Source organism: Rhineura floridana, chromosome 11 (assembly GCF_030035675.1).
Source record: "Rhineura floridana isolate rRhiFlo1 chromosome 11, rRhiFlo1.hap2, whole genome shotgun sequence".
Taxonomy (NCBI): domain Eukaryota; kingdom Metazoa; phylum Chordata; class Lepidosauria; order Squamata; family Rhineuridae; genus Rhineura; species Rhineura floridana.
The window spans coordinates 44,715,887-44,737,979 of record NC_084490.1 but is presented as its reverse complement, the minus strand read 5'-3'; the positions used below and the strand labels follow the sequence as shown (position 1 = coordinate 44,737,979).

At 43.3% G+C, this 22,093-nt stretch overlaps 1 protein-coding gene across 7 annotated transcripts in view; it reads right to left on the bottom strand.

Moving 5' to 3' along the window:
• Positions 1 to 22,093, bottom strand: part of SKAP1 (src kinase associated phosphoprotein 1) — a 523,306-nt gene that overhangs the window by 96,988 nt on the left and 404,225 nt on the right. For all 7 annotated transcript variants that reach the window (XM_061589928.1, XM_061589927.1, XM_061589930.1 and 4 more), the window contains 3 exons: positions 16,194 to 16,277; positions 13,929 to 14,053; positions 8,376 to 8,439 (listed from right to left, as the gene is read on the bottom strand). In XM_061589928.1, coding sequence (XP_061445912.1) covers positions 8,376 to 8,439; positions 13,929 to 14,053; positions 16,194 to 16,277 — 273 coding nt within the window. The remainder of the gene's footprint in view (positions 1 to 8,375; positions 8,440 to 13,928; positions 14,054 to 16,193; positions 16,278 to 22,093) is intronic.

The window sequence follows — 22,093 nt, the reverse complement described above, 5'->3', positions numbered from 1 at the left end:
GCCAGGTTGTGGAACTGAGACAGCCTTGGTCGCCTTGGTGGATGACCTTCGCAGAGAGCTGGACAGGGGGAGTGTGTCCCTGTTGGTTTTACTGGATCTCTCAGCTGCTTTCGATACCATCGACCATGGTATCCTTCTGGGCCGCCTCGCTGGGATGGGACTTGGAGGCACGGTAATACGGTGGCTCCGGTCCTTCCTGGAGGAATGAACCCAGAAGGTGGTTATGGGGGACTCCTGTTCGACCACCTGGCCATTGACCTATGGGGTCCCACAGGGTTCAGTTTTGTCCCCCATGTTATTTAATATCTACATGAAACCGCTGGGAGAGGTTATCCAGAGTTTTGGGGTTCGGTGCCACCAATATGCAGATGACACCCAACTCTATCTCTCCTTTCCACCTGATGAAACCAAGGAAGCCGTCCAGGTTCTCAACCGATGCCTGGTATCAGTGATGGACTGGATGGGAGCGAACAAGCTGAAATTAAATCCTGACAAGACAGAGGTGCTCCTCGTCAGTCGGAAGGCGGAGCAGGGAATAGGGAGTCAACTTGTGCTGGATGGGGTTACACTCCCCCTGAAATCACAGGTTCGCAGTTTGGGAGTGCTCCTGGACTTGGCTCTGACTCTGGAGGCACAGGTCTCGGCTGTGGCTAGGAGTGCTTTCGCTCAATTAAGATTGGTGCGCCAACTGTGCCCATTCCTTGACCAGTCAGACTTGACCACGGTGACACATGCCTTAGTTACATCCCGATTAGACTACTGTAACACGCTCTACGTGGGGCTGCCCCTGAAGACTGCTCGGAAACTGAAATTGGTACAAAGAGCTGCAGCCAGGATGTTAACTGGGGCGGGATACAGAGAACATACAACCCCGCTGTTTTATCAGCTCCACTGGTTGCCCATTTGTTTCCGGGCACAATTCAAGGTGCTGGTTTTGACCTATAAAGCCTTATACGGCTTAGGTCCAGGCTATCTGTCAGAGCACCTCTCCCTCTATGAACCTGCTCGGACTTTAAGATCCTCCAGCGAGACTCTACTTATTACCCCTTCCTTCCTGCAAGTTCATCTTGCAGAGACACAGAACAGGGCTTTTTCGGTGGCCGCCCCTAGACTGTGGAACTCTCTCCCTATTGAGGTCCGGCTGGCTTCCTCATTATCAAATTTTCGTGCATAGGTGAAGACTGTTCTATTTAGACGGGCTTTTAACCAATGTAGTTAGTTTTAACCTCTGTTTATTTAATTCCATTTTAAATTGCTTAAACTGAACATCATGTTCATTAATTATTGCTGTTTTAATGTTTTAATGTAAGCCGCCCTGAGTTCCTCGGAAAAAGGGCGGGGTATAAATATTTTAAATAAATAAATAATAAATAATAATCCCATATGTCCAGAGTAAATCCCATTGAATTCAATAGGATTTACTTTTGAGTAGACATAGTTATGAATGTGCTCAAAATCAATGGGACTTTGGAGTGAATGTAAACAAGAATTGTGTTTGTGTTGTCTTTCTGTTCCCCCCTCCTCCAGTCCTATTTTAAAGCAAGTAGGCAGGGCTTACTTAGGTATTACAGTTTTTATTCTGTAGGAAACAAATACTGATTTTTTAAAAACTAATACTGATTTTTCTGCAATGACCAACTGGTTTGACAATAAACTATTATATGGGCTGTATGTGTTTATACATCTGCAGTGTGTGTGTGTAGTCTTTCCAACAACCCTGTGAGGTAGGGTTGGAAACCAAGGCAGCTCACAACAAGAAATAAAGCCATTTAAAATCCAATAACCATAAAGCAAGAATAAACAGTTGGAAAACAGCCTAAAGAGACATGATTCTGAATTTTGGGTTGGGTGAATGAAGTTTATTTATTTATTATTTGATTTATATCCCGCCCTTCCTCCCAGTAGGAGCCCAGGGCGGCAAACAAAAGCACTAAAAGCACTTTAAAACATCATAAAAACAGACTTTAAAATATATTAAAACATCTTTGAAAATATTTTTTAAAAGCTTTAAAAATTTTTTTTAAAAAAACAAATAAAAGGCTTAAAAACATATTAAAAAGCAATTCCAACACAGACTCAGACTTGGATAAGGTCTCAACTTAAAAAAACAAGTTGAAAGAACAAGTTCCTTATCACTTGAGGCTGTAGTTCTCTGCACACTTCCCAGTTTGAGTAAGCCCCATTGAATACATTGGGACTTGCTTCTGAGTAAACAAACATCAGATTGCACTATAAATATATTTACAGATTGTGTAATTCATAAACATATTTGAGAGTCATGTTTATATAAATATTTCTTCATACTGTGTCCCAATAAGTATTTGATTTCACACTATGGTTGTAGATGATTTTTTCCTCTACATTTTAAGTGTGCCCTTCTTCCTGGGGGTGGTCATGGTTCTCCGTTGTTTTCATCCTGAGGGGAGGATAGGCTGAGAGATGGTGAGTAGCACATTTAAGGTCTCTTCACCTCCCCCCCTTTTTTATTTGTATTTATTTTATATTTCTCCAATATCTTCCCCTAGCTGTTTTTATGTATTTTAAATATTTTTAGATTAAATAAATAGGAAATCATAATTGTGAACCTCCCTAAAAGCAATTTAGCTATCCTTATGTTTTGGCAAAGTGATGGTGTGAAGGCATGCTGGTAGAACAAGAGACCATGTTTGAGGCATGTTATAAGGTGTTTGAGGACTTTGTCACACATTACTTTTTGAGACCTGTAGATTCATGTTGGAAAGAACACGTGCATGTATTGAATGGTGGCTTGGGTGCTGTTTTTTCAGTCTACGCTGCATGCGTGGGGAAGGTGATACATCATCCGGCAGCTAGCTTCATAACGTGAGAATGAAAAACATTTGGATCACCTTCACTTGTTTACTTTTCTCACTATTGAGACCACTTCATATATTACTTTTTCATACACAGAAATTTAATCTTTGTATAGGAAAAAGTATTTTGTAAAATGTGAAGGACAGTGGCTGCCCAGTCAGTATAACCACTGTACAAGATCTACTCAGCCACTGTAATTACCTTTTTGTTTTGAGTGCCCTTTTGTCTGGGTCTTGGTTCAAGTGTGTATCCAACTTTGATGTGCTTATGGAAGGGGTGTGCAAGTAGTGCCCCCCCAAGTGTGGAGGCTTGGACAAACATTGTGTTATGGAAAACCAAAGTCTGTGTGAAAGTACATATTTGGGAATGCCATCAGTGTAATCCTAAACACATTTAATAAATAATATCGAACTTGCACGTCACAAAATATATTACGGTCATGTCCATAAGCACCAGGAGGGTAGTCACCCAGGGGATCTTAGTCCCTCTGCTTTTTTGGGAGCAGGGTCCCTATGTCTCCAAGCATCCTACAGTCAGCATGAAAAGGGAGTGTGTTAGTCACTGAGAAGAGTCTTCTAATAGGCTTCCTTGCCTTTCCTGCTGATTGGAGCCAATCAAAGTGAAAGGAGGTGAGTCAGCCACTGAGAAGACTCTTCTCAGTTGCTAATGCTCTCCACTTACATGCTGATTGGCTCCTAGAGATGTTTGTTGTGAGAGAATGCATTAACAAAGATCTCATTCTTAATCCAGGAGCAAAAAAGGGTGTATGTGGCTGCAACTATCATGAAGGGACTCTGCACTTCTCAATTTTCTACTAAACAACTGATAAATACCTAGGTAACTTTGTGTCTGGAGACTTATTATTAAGAATCACTTTCCATAATTGTAGGGACGTATGTCCACACGCATGCATCCCAGGCACCTAAATGAGGGGTGAGAGCAGCATAGGGACATAAGTAGATGTCTTATACCAGGGGTTCCCAAACTTTTCTTCTACATAGACCACTTGAAAATTGCTGAGGGCCTGAAAGTATCTGAAAATTTACTATGGGCATATGCAAGATAATTAACTCCCATTAGTGATAAGAGCAAGAATTTGGGCTGTGCGTATGATATTGTAATTTAAAGGTGTAATTTTAATTTTGCTAGTTATTTATGTCACTACTATTGCCATTACATTCAATGATATATGGGAATTACGATTTACGAGTAACATTAGTACAAAAAACATTGCTAAGGATTCTGTATGGTCTAGTACGGGAGGAGGTCCATGGGGGTGACACCATGAGTTACCGCACCGGGTGACACCAACCCTAGTGACGCCACTGACAGTTGTCTACAGAATTGTACTCAAAGAGAGCTTATCAATGATTCCTTCTCAACTAGGAGGAGGTAACTAGCAGGGTACAGAAGGCTCAGTCATGGGACCAGCGCTCTTCAATATTTTTATTAATGACTTGGATGAGGAGATGCAGCGAATGCTTATCAAATGTACAGATGGTACAAAATTGGAAGGGATAGCTAATACCCCGGAAGGCAGAAAAAAAATCAAATTGATCTTCATAGGCTGGAGCATTGGGCTGAAACACCAGAATGAAATTTAACAGGGATAAGTGCAAAGTTCTACACCTAGGAAAAAGAAACCAAATGTACAGTTATAAGATGGGGGACATTTGGCTCAGACATACCACATGCAAGAAGGAATTTGGAATATGAGCCAACAGTGTGATGTGGCTGCAAAAATGCTATTTTAGGCTGCAATAACAGAAGTATAGTTTCCAAATTGTGTGAAGTACTAGTTCCCCTCTATTTAGTACTGGTTAGGCTTCATTTTGAGTACTGCATCCAGTTCTGGACACCACACTTTAAGAAGGATGCAGACAAACTGGAACAGGTTCAGAGGAGGGCAACAAGAATGATCAGGGGACAGGAAACAAAGCCCTGTGAGGAGCGACTGAAAGAACTAGGCAAGTTTAGCCTTAAGAAGAGAAGACTGAGGGGAGATATGATAGCACTCTTCAAGTACTTGAAAGGTTATCACACAGAGGAGGGCCAGGATCTCTTCTCGATCATCCCAGAGTGCAGGACAAGAAATAACAGGCTCAACTAACAGGAAGCGAGATTTCAGCTGAACATCAGGAAAAACTTCCCGTTAGAGCAGATCAACAATACAACCAATTACCTAGAGAGATGGTGGATTCTCCAACACTGGAGGCATTGAAGAGGCAGCCACCTGTTGGGTATGCTTTAAGCTGGATTCCTGCACTGAGCAGGGGGTTGGACTTGATGGCCTTCTAGACCCTTCTAACTTTACTATTCTATGATTCTATGACCTCAAGACAGGAGCTATCTTATCTGGGTCATGCTTTCGGTCAGAGAGGTAAATGTTAAATGCTAGAGTGATTTAGTGGATGAAATAAAAGAAGAATGTTTGAGAGGACTGTGAGGCTACATGGGCTATCCCTGCTTCCTGGAGATGCATGTGGCAGCCACACACCTGTGCTATCCATGCATTGGCCATTGTATAAGGGGCTCTATACACATACAAGCAAGCGTGGGCAGCCCTGGCATTAGCCAGGTTCCCCCCTCGTGTAGAAGAGCTTTACACACGTTAATTGGCATATATGCTGGCCAAACCAATGGACAGAAGGTGGCAGAGTGGTCACTCCATGCATCAGCAATAGGGGTGGGATAGGGATGCACTAGAATTCTGCCCAGTTCGGATTTGGTAGAGAAATTTCCATTAATATGCTTATTTTCAATTGTTGATGTAGTGAATTTCTGCAGCTATTTTTGAAAACTGACTTTTTAAAAAAACAACCACCACCTTTAAAACATCGATTTTAAGAATGATAATTTATCGATATTTCCTTTTAAAATATCAATATTTTAAAAGGAAATATCAATGTTTCCTTCAACATATCAATTTTTCCTTTAAATATTGATATTCATATAAATATTTTTTCTGACCAAAAAAATACATGGATTGCTAAAAGCAGCAGCTAGCAGATAAAGAACGAACTTGAATTGATGCCAGCCTGTTTGGTCGATGGAATGCTTTCGAACAGGCACTGGCCAACATAACCCATCCCTAGGGTGGGGGTAGCCTATGCAGCCCCCATCAAATATTATTTCAATTCATCAGGATGTGAGTGTGTCTGTCTGAACTCCCCGGTATTGATAAATTATTAGACTTCAACCAAAAAGATCTGTGTTCAAATCGTCATTTGACTATGGACCTTGTTAGGAGGTAGCTTTGGGCCAATCACCATCTCTCTGCCTAACCCAGCTGACAGCTTTGCTCTGAAAATAAATTGGAATAACCCTGATGGCCATTACTTTTTGCAAGGAAGGGAAGAAACAAATGTGAATATCACTAATTAAATGGGAAGAACAACTCTTCTCTTCCCCCATTCCAAACAAGGTTTTCAGAAACATAAGTTTGGGGGATTTTTTAAATTAAGCATTTCCTTTTGTTTTCTGAGCTTTAAGATTAGTTTTATACCATGTTTACATTGTCAGAAAAAAAGACACAAAAGCTAAGATTCTACGGAGTTTATAAAGAGCCCTCTGGTAATACAGAAGGAAGATGATTATTTATTTATTTATTTATTGCATTTGTATACCGCCCCATAGCCGAAGCTCTCTTGGTGGTTTACAACAATTAAAAACATTTAAAACATACAAATTTAAAAACACATTTTAAAAAAGCAATTTAAAAACACATGCTAAAATGCCTGGGAGAAGAGGAAAGTCTTGACCTGGTGCCAAAAAGATAACAGTGTTAGTACCAGGCGCACCTCGTCAACAACATCATTCCATAATTTGGGGGCCACCACTGAGAAGGCCCTCTCCCTTGTTGCCAGACTCCCAGCTTCCCTCAGAATAGGCACCCGGAGGAGGGCCTTGGATGTTGAGCGTAGTGTATGGGTGGGTTCGTGTCAGGACAGGCGTTCCATCAGGTATTGTGGTCCTAAGCCATAGAAGGCTTTATAGGTTAAAATCAGCACCTTGAATCGAGCTTGGAAACATACAGGCAGCCAGTGCAACCGGGCCAGAATTGGTTTTATATGTTCGAACCGACTGGTCCCTGTTACCAATCTGGCCGCTGCATTTTGCACAAGCTGCAGCTTCCGAACCGTCTTCAAAGGCAGCCCCATGTAGAGCACATTGCAGTAATCTAATTTGGAGGTTACCAGAGCATGGACAACTGAAGCCAGGTTATCCCTGTCCAGATAGGGGCATAGCTGGGCCACCAACCGAAGTTGATAGAAGGCACTCCGTGCCACCGAGGCTACCTGAGCCTCAAGTGACAGAGATGGTTCTAGGAGAACCCCCAAGCTACAAACCTGCTCCTTCAGGGGGAGTGTAAACCTATCCAGGACAGGTTGGACATCCACCATCCAGTCAGAAGAACCACCCACTAGCAGCATCTCAGTATTTTCTGGATTGAGCCTCAGTTTATTAGCCCTCATCCAGTCCATTGTCACAGCCAGGCACCGGTTCAGCACATTGACAGCCTCACCTGAAGAAGATGAAAAGGAGAAATAGAGCTGTGTGTCATCAGCATACCGATGGCAACACACTCCAAAGCTCCGGATGACCGCACCCAATGGTTTCATGTAGATGTTGAACAGCATGGGGGACAGAACTGACCCCTGCGGAACTCAATACTGGAGAGTCCAGGGTGCCGAGCAACATTCCCCAAGGACCACCTTCTGTAGCCAACCTGCCAAGTAGGAGCAGAACCACAGCCATGCAGTCTCTCCCACTCCCAACTCAGCCAGTCTTCCCATAAGGATACCATGGTCGATGGTACAGAAAGCCACTGAGAGATCAGGGAGAATCAACAGAGTCACACTCCCCCTGTCTCTCTCCTGACACAGGTCATCATACAGGGCGACCAAGGCTGTTTCCGTGCCAAAACCAGGCCTGAAACCTGACTGAAATGGATCCAGATAATCGGGCTCATCCAAGAGTGTCTGGCGCTGGCCTGCCACAGGACCTTGCACAGGAATGGAACATTTGCTACCGGCCTATAGTTATTAAGATTTTTAAGATTAAGATTTTTTGGGTCCAGGGAGGGTCTCTTCAGGAGTGGACTCACTACCGCCTCTTTCAGGCAGCCAGGGACCACCCCCTCTTGCAGAGAGGCATTAATCACCTCCCTGGCCCAGCCAGCTGTTGATGATCTGTAGTCTGGGGTAGGGATGTTCTAGAAATCTGCCCAATTCAGATTTGTTACCAAATTTTCTGTTAATTCACTTATTCTCTGTCATTGCAGATCAGATTTTTATGTAATGATTTTCTGTGGCTGTTTTCGAAAACAGATTTTAAAAAAAAATCTGCCTCAAAAATATCGATATTAGGAATGATAATTTTATCGATATTTCCTTTTATTTATTGATATTCATTTTCAAAATATCAGTGTTTCCTTATTGATAAAAGTAACTATCAATAACAATATTTTTTGCAAGGGAAAAACTGACTGGTAAAAGCAGCAGCTAGTTGTCTAAGAATGAATTCAAATTGATACTACTCACCCTTAAGCAGGAATAGGATCTGATCCACCCAGTCCACAGCTTCTTCAGGATTAGCAGCTGTAAACTGCAAAGAAAGAATTCAGTACAGACACTGCAAGATTTCTACCATGAATTGTGTAGCACCTACTGATTTACATGTGATTGTATTCAAAGTACAGGCCACACTTCAAGGAGCATGCTATTCCATTTTTTTCCAGTCGAGTACTTCATTAAGGATGAATTCAGAAATGTATACAGAACAGAGGTTTATTTTATTTATTTCAACAATTTATATGCCACTAAATATCACTGTAGTGCAGTGTACAAAAAACTCAATATAATGAGAGTAAACATCAGTTAAAATGCCTGCCGGAATAAAAATGTCTTCAGCAGGTGCTGGAAATTCAAGAGGGAGGGTGCCTGTCTCATCTCGGCTGCAAGAAAGTTCCACAAAATTGGGCCCACAATACTGAATGCACGCTCCTGGTAGATTTTAGCTGTGGATCCAAGCCATGGGGAAGAACTAACAGCGACTGTCCTAAAGAACTCAGTGATTGGGCAGGGATATAAAACAGGGATGGAAAACCTTTTTGCCTCCTTGGGCCAGATCCTTATCAGCCAAATTTGACAGGTGGGTGTGGCCATCCACAGGCCAATCACACAATGCCCAGCTGTTAAAATCCTTTGCGCAGCTTTGGAAGTCTCCCTCTTTAAACTCCCAATCTTACACATTTAAAAGGGGAGCATGAGGAGACTTGCAAAGGTTTTATGACAGTTCCTGTGCTCCTGTTTGAGTTTCTGGAGGCTCAAACACATGCACAATGGCTGTTTTAAGGTCCTTTGCAAAAGTGTTAATTGAAGCCGCTCTGCACTTCTTGTGGGGGAGGGGGACTTCACCACCACTGCCTGCCTGGAGAAAGCTGAAACAGGAATGTGGGGGCTGTCTTAAAGCCCTTTGCAAAAGTGCTCTTTGAAGCAGCTCCGCACGTCTCCTTTAAGCAAGCACTTAAGTGTGTGGTGGCGGCAGCAGGAGTGTCCCTGAATCGCACAGCTGTTTCTCAGAGCACTTTTGCAAATAGATTTAACTCATGCTCATCTGCTGATGAGCAGGGATTAAATCTTGCTGCCTTGGCTACATGATCTTGTTCCCTACTGGGAATGGTGTGCAGCAATACAGGACTGAACCCTATCCTCCCATCCATCAGCTGATGTCACCAGTGATGTCAGCTGATGGGTGGATGGATGTGGTTTCAGGAAAATGGCATCACAGGCCAAACTGGACTTCCTGGTGGGCCAAAACTGGTCCATGGACCGGATATTTCCCTCCACTGATATAAAGAATCAGATGGTCCCTGGGTATCCCACACTGAAGTTGTGAAGGGCCTTGTAAATTATAAGAACCTTGAATCTGTCTGGTAGCGTATGGGCAGCCAGTGCAAGCTTTTGAGCACTGGAATTATGTGCTGGCAATAGTCTGTCCCATCAATGGTCTAGCCACTGTGTTTTGCACCACTTGGAGCCTCTGGATCAAGCCCAAGGGTAGCCCTATATACAGCACATTATAATTGGTAACTGAGGTTACCAATGCATGAATCACCATGGCCAGACTATCCCTGTTCAAAAACAGTAACAGTTGGTAAAATGCACTCCCAGCCACTGAGGCTACCTGAGACTCCAGTGACAACATGGATCCAAGAGCACCCCCAAACTTTGAACCTATTCTTTCAGTGTGGGTGCAACCGCATCTAGAACAGGCAACTAGTCAATCTGCTAGAGGCAGGAACCACCAACCCACAGTGCCTCCATCTTCCCAGGGCTCAGGCTCTGCTTACTGGCCCTCATCCAGTCCACCACTGTGCCCAGACAACAGTCCAGATCATGCATAGCCTCTCCTAACTTAGATGCTATGGATAAGTAGAGCTCTGTATCATCAATGTACTGATGACACTTTGCTTCAAAACTTCTAATGACTGTATCCAGTGAATTGTATAGGCGTTAAACAGCATTGGGAACAAGACAGTACTCTGCGGGACACCATAGCACAAACCACTCCATAGCAGTGCAGCACGGAGCAGAAGCAGTCTCCCAATACTACTCTCTGGGCTCCATATTACTCACTCACATCATTTGAAACAACCATTTTTAATTCAGGCAGTTTGCACGTTCAGCTGCTGAATCACTAAGTGTTGACAAATCCAATGATATACACATGCATGTGTAAATAAACTTGATCTTGTAAGGTTTTTGTCTGTAGAAACACGTCGCAACACCCCTCATCTCCACTGTCTCACCCTTCTTTCTTCTATGCAAAATGCCATAGAGTTTTACTGAGAGTTGTGGTTATTCTAGATTGCCACAAAGACAAGTGGAATATTCTCTTGCCCTATTTGTTTTGTAACCCCCAGAAAATATATTTGAATATGTTGGGATGCACAGCTTGTTTTTGCACACATTCAGCATGGTGACTGTTTTCAAATCTTAATCAACAAGAGGCTACATTTCCAAGTGGTGTTACATATACTAAAAACAGGCTGATGTCCTTATGACAGTTGAGGAGAAATTATTCCAGACCAAATGCAAACAACTACAATAGGGAGTCTTCAAGCAGGCATGTCTGGAGTAGCAGTCGATGCCCAAAATACATGTAATGCAGAAACATACATGTGCTCAGTGCAGATTAATGGTTAAGAGACTTGAGAGAGGCAGAACTGGCCTTACCATCAGGCACCTCTAGGTGGCACCCTATGGCAAAGCTTTGAAGGGAAAACTACTTTACTCCTGCAGAGTGTATGTGGGTACTTTCCCTCCAAACCAACATCTTGGTGCACACAATCTAAGCTCAGAATCAATGAAGGGAGAGGTGAACACTGAAGGGAAGATCACGTAGCAGGCAGAGTGTCCTACCAGCAGCAGGTAACTAGCTGGTAGGCTGAGTAGGGAGAATGGGGAGATGAACAGCTATCAACCCTCAGCACCAAAGAGTGGGGTCTCATTCACTTGACACTTTTTTTGTCTGGAATGAAGCCAACCTGAGCCAACTTTCCCTGTTGGATTTGCACATGTTGACTAGCTTATGTCAACCTCAACCATATGAATTAGCCCTAAAATCCAGAACTTTCGGGTTCCATTTCCAGTTTTGGAGTGTAGATGAATCAAGCCTGCTAGTTTACAGTGGGAGGAGAGAGGTGTGAAGATGTTTTCAAAAGAGGTCAACGATGCAACACACTGGAGTTTAATGTGGATTTGAAAGGGCTTATGTATTTTCAGAGCTTGGAAAAGTTACTTTTTAAAACTACAACTCCCATCAGCCCCAGCCAGCATGGCCACTGGATTGGGCTGATGGGAGTTGCAGTTCAAAAAAGTAACTTTTCCAAGCTCTGGTATTTATTTATTTATTTGCAGTGTCTACACAATATTTTCCTCATCCAAGTGGCAGCTTACACTTTCGCCCTGCTAAATTTGGATTTTTATGATCTGTGTTACCTGATTGTGGACACAATGAAGTGCATTCTATGTGCATTTTTTTACATATGTGGTGACATTTTGCTGGGTGCCGTCTATCACCACATCCCATTTTGTTTCCATCAGCCCAATGGAAAGAATGCAGACTGTCTTTTTCCACTGGTTGTTGCTGAATTCAAGTTCACAATATTTTTAGTTTTAAAGCAGGTCTTTTGCACAGAAGATTCTGTTTCCTGACTCCTAGCACAGCAGAACAGAGCAGAGGGAGCTGTCTCAGTTGGTCTACAGGTGAGGACATATAAGCGAACCAACTTGCAGACAGAGAGTGAACAGAGCAAGTGAACAGGGAATGCAAACAGGAGTTTGACAAAGGAGTTCCACAGGGGAGGTCAAGAGGGAGGTCCCTAAAAAAACAACACAACCCCCCCCCCCAAATTACTAATTCTCCTTGTACGGTGCACCAGGACTCTCAAGTTTACCCTGTAGTAGGACAGGACAAAGCACAGGCCACTACAAAACAAGTAGTTAGAAAGAAACAAAAGATAGAAGAGAGTATGAACGGGAAGGATACTCCAGTGGTTGTGACCTGCAAGGTGTGTGCCATGTTTGTTTTCTTGCCTGAGAACAATATGGCGTACACGTGCAACAAGTGCAAGCTCGTGGCACTGTTGGAAGAAAAAGTGAGAGGCCTGGAACAGTGGGTGACCACACTGAGAACTATAAGAGAAGATGAAGAGTTCTTAGACAGAATGCTGGAACAACAGCAGCAAAGAGAAGTGTAAGTGTAAGGGCAACAGCATGTGGTAGCAGAAGAGGAGACTGCTTTGGAAAGGAACAACGAAGTGGAGGAAACTCCGTGGGAAAGGGTGACAGTTAGGAGCAGAAGAGCTAGAAGACACCCTTCACCAGTGGAACTATGGAACCGCTTTCAACCACTCGAGGATGAGACTGGAGGACAGCCTGTGGTGGAAGAATTACAGGAGACCCCGTGCAACAATGAGCAAGAGGCTGAAGCTCAGTCAAGCAGGGCCAATGAAACCTCACCCCGCAACAAGAAGAGAAGAGTACTAGTAGTGGGGGACTCCCTACTGCGTGGGATCAAAACCCAAGTACGCAGAGAAGATCCATGGACTCGCCAGGTATGCTGTCTACCAGGAGGACGGATTAGAGATGTGACGGAAGGGTTGCCATCACTTATCAAGCCCACCGACAGGTATCTCTTTCTCCTCATCCATGTAGAAACAAATGATACTGCCAAACGGAGCTATGAAGAAATCACATCAGACTTTGAAGCACTGGTAAGGAAGCTGAAGGACTTTGAGGCCCAGATAGTTTTTTCATCCATCCCAGTACTTAGAAGAGTAGAAAGGGAAAGAAAAATACTCCGTGTGAATGAATGGCTACGAAGGTGGTGCCGACGTGAGAGATTTGGATTCTGGGACCACGGGCTATTTTCCTGGAAGATGTATTTCAGAGACATAATACTGACAGGGCCAATGTGTGAAGAACAAAGGTACATAAATGTGCACACAGAAACAGTGACCTAAAAATGCATGAATGCCCTAGCAAGGAGTGGACACAGTCCTGCAGTGGTTCTTGCTTCAATTGGATTTGTACTACAAATGCTAAATGTACACTAGACTGAGGAGAGAAGAAGGGCTCTCCTGTCCTTTCTTGTCCACACTTTAACAATGATCAGATGATTTGTATTAATAGTGTTGCCCTGGGCTCCTACTGGGAGGAAGGGAGGGACATACATCTAATAAATAAATAATAACAAATAGTGTGTGAAAGGCTCAAAGGCAATATTCACTTCATATACTGGATATAAATGCTCTACAGGTCAGGTTTTTATAGCAAAAAAAAAAAAGAAAAAAGAAGAAGAGAAGATGGCCTAGTGCTGTAGGCAATCCTCAAAGTGTGAGGTGGTCTCCATAAGGAAGACCATTGCCAGAGAATTCCTAAATCCAGTCCTGGCTCATCTCTGCTGTGAGTCCTCAGAGGCTAAGGGCTCAGCGTTCCAGTCTCTCCAGTCCCTGTTTTCAACTAGTGCTAAACAGAATGTCTTGGCAGGAAAGTATTCCTTCAAGCCATTTGGACAGAGACACCCACCTCATAGGTACGTTTACCGGGACAAGTCAGGTTGAAACAGCAATCTCTTCGAGAATCCTTGCGTAGGTGGAAAGCCAGCTGGGCATGGTAGTTCTTAATGGCAAACATGCCTTTGGGTTGCTTGCCTGCATAATACAGTAATGACGATTCAGCACAAGTATTACATAAACTTTAAGCTGCTAGTTTGCTTACAGCTGTTACTTTCACAACACATGGCCCCAGCCTGGGCTTTTTAGATTCCCTATAAAGTGGGTGGGTGGGTATAGATTTAAAAAGCAGCATGGATGGACAGAAGAGGAGTCTTTAACAGTTCCCTTGCCAGTACTTAACTTCCAAAAACTGCTTTAAAAAAAACCTTTTTTCCACAGTCAAGCTAAGGGGCTCATCTACATGGGAGCATTTCTTTGTAGGAAATGCACTGCATTTACCTTCATAACAGATTTGCACCATTCACAGTTCCTGCTCAATGTTAGCTGCCAATTGCTTTTTTTCCCATTCACACAAGTAAGTGTTTCTCTGGGAAGGATTAGTTTCATTGTTTCCTTGTGGCCCTGCCCTCCAATTATACATTTTCACTCCCTCTGGTTGCTAGGAGACCGAGATGCTCAGTCTGTTCTACCAGCTGCAGTAGGTTCCTTAAAAAAAATACCTGGAAGTGCGAATATCTGTGTTTTCCGTGCTTATGGTTGGTAGGATACAGCTGAAATATAAATCTTTGTTTGAGCAGTGTTATGCTTTTGCACACAAGTTAGGGGGAAAATAAAATAAAGGCACTGTTTGCAGCAACATAAAAAAGGCCAGCAGAATGGAGGTGAGCAACCGGAAGTTGGTTGTCAGCCTACAAGAAACAAAATGAATGAAGCGAGGAGGAGATAGTGGGCGTGGGGACGGGAACAATTGACACACACACCTAAAAGCATTGGAGCAAAGTGCCTACATGATAGAGGGAAGCAAAGCCCACATGTATTTTTCTCCCCCTTTCATGTTATCAGTGGATTGGGTTAGTATGATTTATAGGGGGGAAACTGCATAATAGCTTCTGTTTGCTGGTGACGTCATCTGAACCATGCAAATTTAAAGATGTGAGTAGAACCAAATATACACTAAACCACAGTGTAGATGAGTCCCTAGAGTGACAGAATATTGGGAACTGGCTTGTACATGTATGGATATTAGAAAGCATTGTGACATTCTTAGCCCCAATCTCCATCATCCTTTGAATTATAGTGAGAGAAGCCCTGCCTGAATCCTGTCAGACCTGAAAACTCAAAATGCTATCCCCTCTATCTGCTATTTCTTCCTGTGTATATGCATGTATGTATGTATATATATATATATATATAGTCTCTCTGGATGGGAGGCATGGTATAATCATAGCCCATCTATCTAGGCATGCCAAATTTGGTTGGAAGTATTAACTTCCTGTTTATATCATCTGATGGAGCATAACTGAAAAATATTTATACATGCTGACACACAGATTATATATGGTCACTTAGGGGAGGGTTAAAGCCCATCTGACAACTAATGGGGAAAAAATGGGCAGTACTTTATTTACACAGGGTCTTGTGTCCGTATTTCTCCTTTCCCTCATTCTTTACTGACAAGGGTGTTGGACTCTGTTCTTCCTTCCTAAGGCTGCATCTAAATAGCAGATTTCCACATTGCCTGGTGGGCAATTTATCATCCAGCTGGAAAAGCCACTGTGATGGAAAAGCTTAGAACGTTGCATGTGGATGAGAGAGATCCAGGTTTAAATCCCTGATTGGCTCAGGTAACCAATTCTTCTAGCCCAGGGGTGGGGAACCTGTAGCCCTCCAGATGCTGATGGACTGCAACTCCCATCATCCCTGATCACTTACCACCATTAGCAGGGACTGATGGGAGTTGTAGTCCATCAGCATCTGGAGGGCCTTAGGTTCCCATCCCTGTCCTAGCCTAACCTACCCCACAATGTTGTTGCAATGATAGAAGGAGCTAAAGCCTCTGTATGTGTCTCAGAGCTCCTTGGATGAAGAGTGGGACAAATGTCTGTATTAACTATGGAAAGGAGTACCAAGGAATAAAAGAGCTTGAGGTGCACTGAAATTTGGGCAACAATGCCTGGACAACCCTTTTCAAATGCTATCCCACCAGTCTGGTGTATTGGGGACTCATGAACATTCATGAACTCTTAGCACTTTCCTTCTTTCTTCCTCCTCAGTGCCACAGGACAACGGAGTGAAAACACTGAAGGGATATAGATATGTCAGGAGTGCCACATACTTTTTTCATTTGCGTAGTAGTAGAAGGCCATTTTGTCAAGGACACACCATCGCTTCTGCCACTCAGAGCCAAAGATTGTGGGGTCTGTGAAACAGAAAGTTGAAGGGGTAAATAAGGCCATAAGGGAAGAACAGGGAAACAAGCAGTGACTTTGCATTCAAAAAATGTTTTCCAAGACATGCTTTTCCTATCAATCAGTGTATTGCTGCTACTGTTGCTGCTGCTGCTGCTGCTGCTGCTACTATTACTACTACTACTACTAATTGTTTTTACTAGGAATGTGCAAGGCACTGTAAAGACAACCGAAGTGACACACCAATATTGTCTATGTTAAATAAATTATAAGCACTCTGGACTAGGACTGTGAGCAGGTTCTCATAGTAAAATTTGCCATCCCAAGTACAAAATACACGTCAACTGTGAAGGGCACACTAATATACTGTACTTGCAGAGCTTGGAAGTAACTCGTTATTTTTAACGAGTTACTTGTAATTAGTTACAATTTTAAATAACGAGTGGGTAATTCCATTACATTTGGCAAGTAATGGAACGACTAGTAATTTCCCTACTTTTCAGCTGCAACTTTAACGTTTCCACATTAGGTTGGACGTTACTTGGGGGCGGGAACAAGCAGAAGTCAGCTCCTGGTTGTGATTGGTTAACACAAGACATGTGCCTCACACTGATTGGACCTCTGCGCAGACTCTCTCTTCCCTCGTGATCTGTGTTAGGAGGCACGAGGGAAGAGGTGAATAGGCAGGGCCTGCTAGCGTCTGAGAGGAAAAAATGGACACCAGAGGAAAAAGCCAGGGCAAGGACAACGGAGGAGAAGGCAGCAGCAGAATGGCAAAGAGCTGTGGAGGTGAGTGATGATGATTTGTGTGTGTGTGTGTGCCCCCCCCGGTGGCCCCTTCTGCCCCCGTGGCATTTTTGCCCCCCTGCAGCCCCTTCTGCCCCTCCCACTGCCTCTCCTTGCCTTGCTGCCACCCCCCCATCAATCACAAGGCACTTCTGAAACTTCAGCGTACTCAGAGCTTGGAAAAGTTACTTTTTTGAACTACAACTCCCATCAGCCCTAGGCAACATGGCCACTGGATTAGGCTGATGGGAGCTGTAGTTCAAAAAAGTAACTTTTCCAAGCTCTGGCCTACTTCTGTTCCTTCCCCCCATTTTTGAACTCTCCCCCTTGTTCCTATGCATACCTGTGTGCTGTATTTATCCAGACAGAGCACTCCTGCCTTTTAAAATGCCGGCTAGCTTTTTATTGTATATTTATTTGAACTCCATCTTTCTTTTTATTTGTATTTTTGTCCTGTTTAATCACAAGACTGAATTGTATGTGGGACAAAAACTGTCTCAGTAATAATAATAATAATAATAATAAAAATAAAAAATCATTAGGCGTATAATAAATGGCTTAAGGCTGATTTTTTTGTTCTTGGCAGAGATGAGGTGAGAAGTAGGGTCCTTGCCGCTCCTCCTCTCAGTCCCCCAGCTCTCAAACTCATGTTCTGTGAGAAAGAGAGAGATTCCCAGTCCCAGAGAGATATAGACTGTTGACAATCTCTGCTAATATCTATACAAATGTACATAACATGCATCACCTGAACTCACATGATCTAGAGTTACCTTAGATCTTGCAAGATTTGCAAATGAGAAGCAATAGGGTTTTATATTAGTTTTGATTGTCTATTGGGCTATCATAGGTTATATGTTTTTTTCATTTTCTATGGCAAAAACTCCAACTTCAGTGGAATTTATGTGATGTGTTCTAATCATTTGAATTTGGCTAATGAATGCTTTATTCTTTCATCAGAACTTTAGCAGTAGTACTAAAATATTAATAAAAAAGAAAAGGGAAAGAAAAATACTTTACATACATCATTCAGCTGTATTGCTAATTATAGATATAGATATAAAAGATAAACGGCATTTTGTGAAAAGTATTTTTGTCTACATTTTATACCTCATCCTTGGTTTTCCAAGCTTGGCATGGAATGCTTCTCATACAGAATTAATTTGAAATGCTGCATATTTATTATCATAATCATCATATTCAAAATAAAATATATATGTACCGCCTTCAAGTTGATTCCAACTTATGGTGACCCTATGAATAGGGTTTTCATGAGGCTGAGAGACAGTGACTGGCCCAAGGTCACCCAGTGAGCTTCATGGCTATGTGGGGATTTGAACCCTAGTCTCATTTTGTTCTCACAACAACCCTGTGAGATAGTAGGTTAGACTGGCCCAGGCAGGGTTATTCAGTGAGCAAAAATGATGCAAATAGGATCTCTTTTAATTGTGCTATCGACCTGCTTACTTCCACTCTGACTGGGGCATCTTGCAGCATGGGGAAGAGATGGGGGCACATCACAGCTGAAGTTCACCCATATAGGAGTATTATCTCTTGTTTATTACAGAGACACTTGTTGCAGGTTTTGCTGCTGAGAGCAGCTGTCAGTTAGTGCGGCCACTTGAGTCACAGCTTGTTGATCCTGAGGAGGCAAAACTAGAAAGTGAGGTTCAGAAAGGAGGCCCTGTGCACGAGGAGGAGGAGGGCATGAAGCAGTGCCAGTTGCCCACAGCCACATCTGCAGAACAGCAAGTACCATGGTTTGGCTTTGAGAAAGCTTGTACATTTGTGAGCCAGAGTGGGAAAAATGTTGTTGTACGATGCAATTACTGCCTTCCAAGGATCAAAAATCTGAGATCAGCTGTTTCCTCCTCATCCAATGTGAAGAAACATTTTGAGGTAAGCCTTTGTCATGCTGGTCCTCAAAGAGTGTCCATTGTCTATTTATGTTTAAATTGTGAAGTTCCTCTTCCATTTTTTCTTGGATTCATGCTTTGTTCTTCTTCCTCAGAGGGCACACCCTGAGAAGCTGAGAGCAATTGTAGAAGCAATAAAGGCAAGGAGACGTGGCCTTCCTGAACCAATGCATGACACCCCTCCTCCCAAAATGCTGAAGCAGCAGCAGACAACCCTTGAGAGGTGGGGATCTGGCAGGGAGCCTGTCACCCAGAGCAATCTCGACAGGAGAATCATTGATTTCATTGTAGAGGAGACATTACCACTTCAGACTGTGGACAAACCATCATTCATTAATCTGGTTCGCATTGGACTCCCCAAAGATCTCACCATCATATGTGCCAAGACTGAGAGACAGAATTGAGAAGAGAGCATGCCACATGAGAGAAACTCTTGCAAACCAAATGGGTGCTGTGGCATATATAGCAACCACTGCAGATTGTTGGACCAATGGCAAGAAGAGTTACTTTGGGGTAACAGCCCACTGGATCAACCCAACTACCCTGAAATGTGAGGTCGGGGCCTTGGCTTGTAAGCGTCTGAAGGGGCGCCATACATACGATGTCCTTTCAAAAGCACTGCATGATGTACATGTGCAGTACAGGATCCACAACAAAGTTATGTGCACTACTACAGACAATGGCTCCAACTTTGTGAAAGCGTTCAGAGTTTTCATGGCCAAAGAACCAGTGGAAGCTGCAGGCACCAGTGACGATGATGGTGATAACCAGGAGGAGGAGGAGGCTGAGGTGGAGTTTGTGCCTATCTGTGAGATCCTGGACACAGGACCTGAGGCAGAGGAAGAAGCTGCAGACTCAGGAGAGGATTTTGTTTTACCACCACACCAGAGATGTGCTAGCCACACCCTCAACCTTGTGGCAACACAAGACATAGAGGCCATGCTTTCTGACTCCTCCACAAGTAGTCTTCTTGGTCCTTTCAAGAAACAGTTTCGTTCCTTGATGGGAAAGTGCAGCAAGTTGTGGTCCAAGCAGAACCAGTCAGCACAGATAGCTGAGTATATCCATGCGCAATGTGGTGTGTATCTGAAGGTACCGAATAAGACCAGGTGGAATTCCACCTTTGATACGTTGAAGCAACTACATGAGCTCCTGTCAACTGTGCCACTAAAAATGCATGCCATAATGGACCACTGCTCCTTGTCCAGGATCACAGCTGCTGAGATTGAAGTGGTACAGGAATACACAGAGATTATGGAGCCACTAGCCCAGTCCCTAGATATCCTGCAACGGGAGAACGGCATGTTCATGGGGTATTTGCTACCAATGCTCTGCAATCTGGACCGCAAGTTAGAAGGACTGGAAAACAAACCTGAGAGGTACACATACTGTTTTCAGCTGCTGAGAGGTGTGCGCGAAGCCCTAAGAAAGCGGTTTGCAGCTATCTGGGAGGACAAGAGGCTTCTTCTGGCAGCCTGCCTACACCCTCGCTTCAAACTAGATTGGCTGGAATCGTGTCAGGCCACCACCCATACCAACAAGTAAGAACATTAGGGAAGCCCTTTGGGTGGATTACTCCAAGGGAAATGTTGTCTCAAGGGAGGCATCAGAGGGCTTAAGGTGGTAGGCAGGGGCTGGGCCTTTTCTTCCTGGGGCTCCTCATCACAACCTTGGGTTGCTGCAGGTAATCCTTAAGGGTCTGCTGTGCTGCCCCATGAGTGTGGTGACTTGGTCACCTTCCTACCTTCCATGTCATCATCCACAGGCTCAGGCTGGACCCTGAACCAGGGGACATGACAAGCATCAGGAAATGAAGAGCAGATGATGGTTTCCTAACATATATGTGTTAACATATCCTCTCTCTTTCTTAGATACACAATGGAAGCCTTGTTGAAAGCTGAAATAAAGATGGGTGTACTTAATGAGGACAGTGATCAGTCTTCAGATAAAGACCAGGAAGGAGATGACTTAGAAGATGACTTCTTTAACTTTCTGCCCCAGGGCAAGAAGTCAGCAGTGGACACTGCTGAGGAGGAACTGGTGAGGTACCTGAGGTCTCCCAGCAGGAAAGTGTCATCACTCCATGGCTTTCCACGTGTGCTGCGGTGTTTTTTGCAGCACAACACAGGCATGACTTCAAGCGCCGCAGTAGAACGCCTGTTCAGTACTGGTGGCAACGTAATGACTGTAAAAAGACATTCCTTGTCTGACATGCTCTTTGAGCATCTTGTTCTTTTGAGACATAACAGAAACATATTATAAAACATTTCAAGTGTAAAATTTGATTTCAAGAGTTGGGGTATCTTCATTGCTTGGGGGGATGTGAGATTCTGTTATGCCATTATGTTAATCTTATGGATAATTTTTTTTATTCTACTACCCCCTGTGTGTGTGTGTTTATTTTTAATATTGTTTTAGGCTTCTTAGATGTGCAGCAGCCAAGGCCAGCACCTTGTAGGAGTTTTTAAAAAAAGTAACTGAAATGTAATTGTAGTGATTACTTTTGAGAAAAAGTAAAGTAATCAGTTACTTTCAGAGCAATTGTAATTGTAACGGTAATTACTACTTTTTTGGGCCAAGTAATTGTAACTGTAATTTATTACTTTTAAAAAGTAATCTTCCAAGCTCTGTGTATTTGTTACTTGTGCCTTTGAAATGCTTGAAAGTGCTTTTTGTGAAAGGGTCAGGCTACACACTCTCCATTTGTGTGAGAGGTGCTGGGGACAGAGTAGCCTGGCTAATTCTCTCTTCTGCCTTTCTCTGTCTGTTCCAAAAGTGCTTCTATTGTTGCTTCACATGTACCCCTGCCTCCTCCATTTAGCTGGTGAAGGTGCCACTTTCTCCAAACTAATGACTGTCTTTATTCCAAACTTGCCAGAGAAATCTTCAACTATTTGCTAATCACTGAATTTCATTAAGAGGCATCTTGTTGGCTCTTCTGAGCTGTTAGTAGTAATCTGCTTAATAAAAGGTACGATCAGGTACACATTCATAACAGTATTTTAAATGGGACAAGAGATGAGAGTATTTTTCACTTTGATACTTCTCCCCAATTGGTGTTTAAGAAGCTGCCCAAAGGGCTTTCAATTTCCAACAGATGAACAACACAGGGATGGAATGTGGCTGGA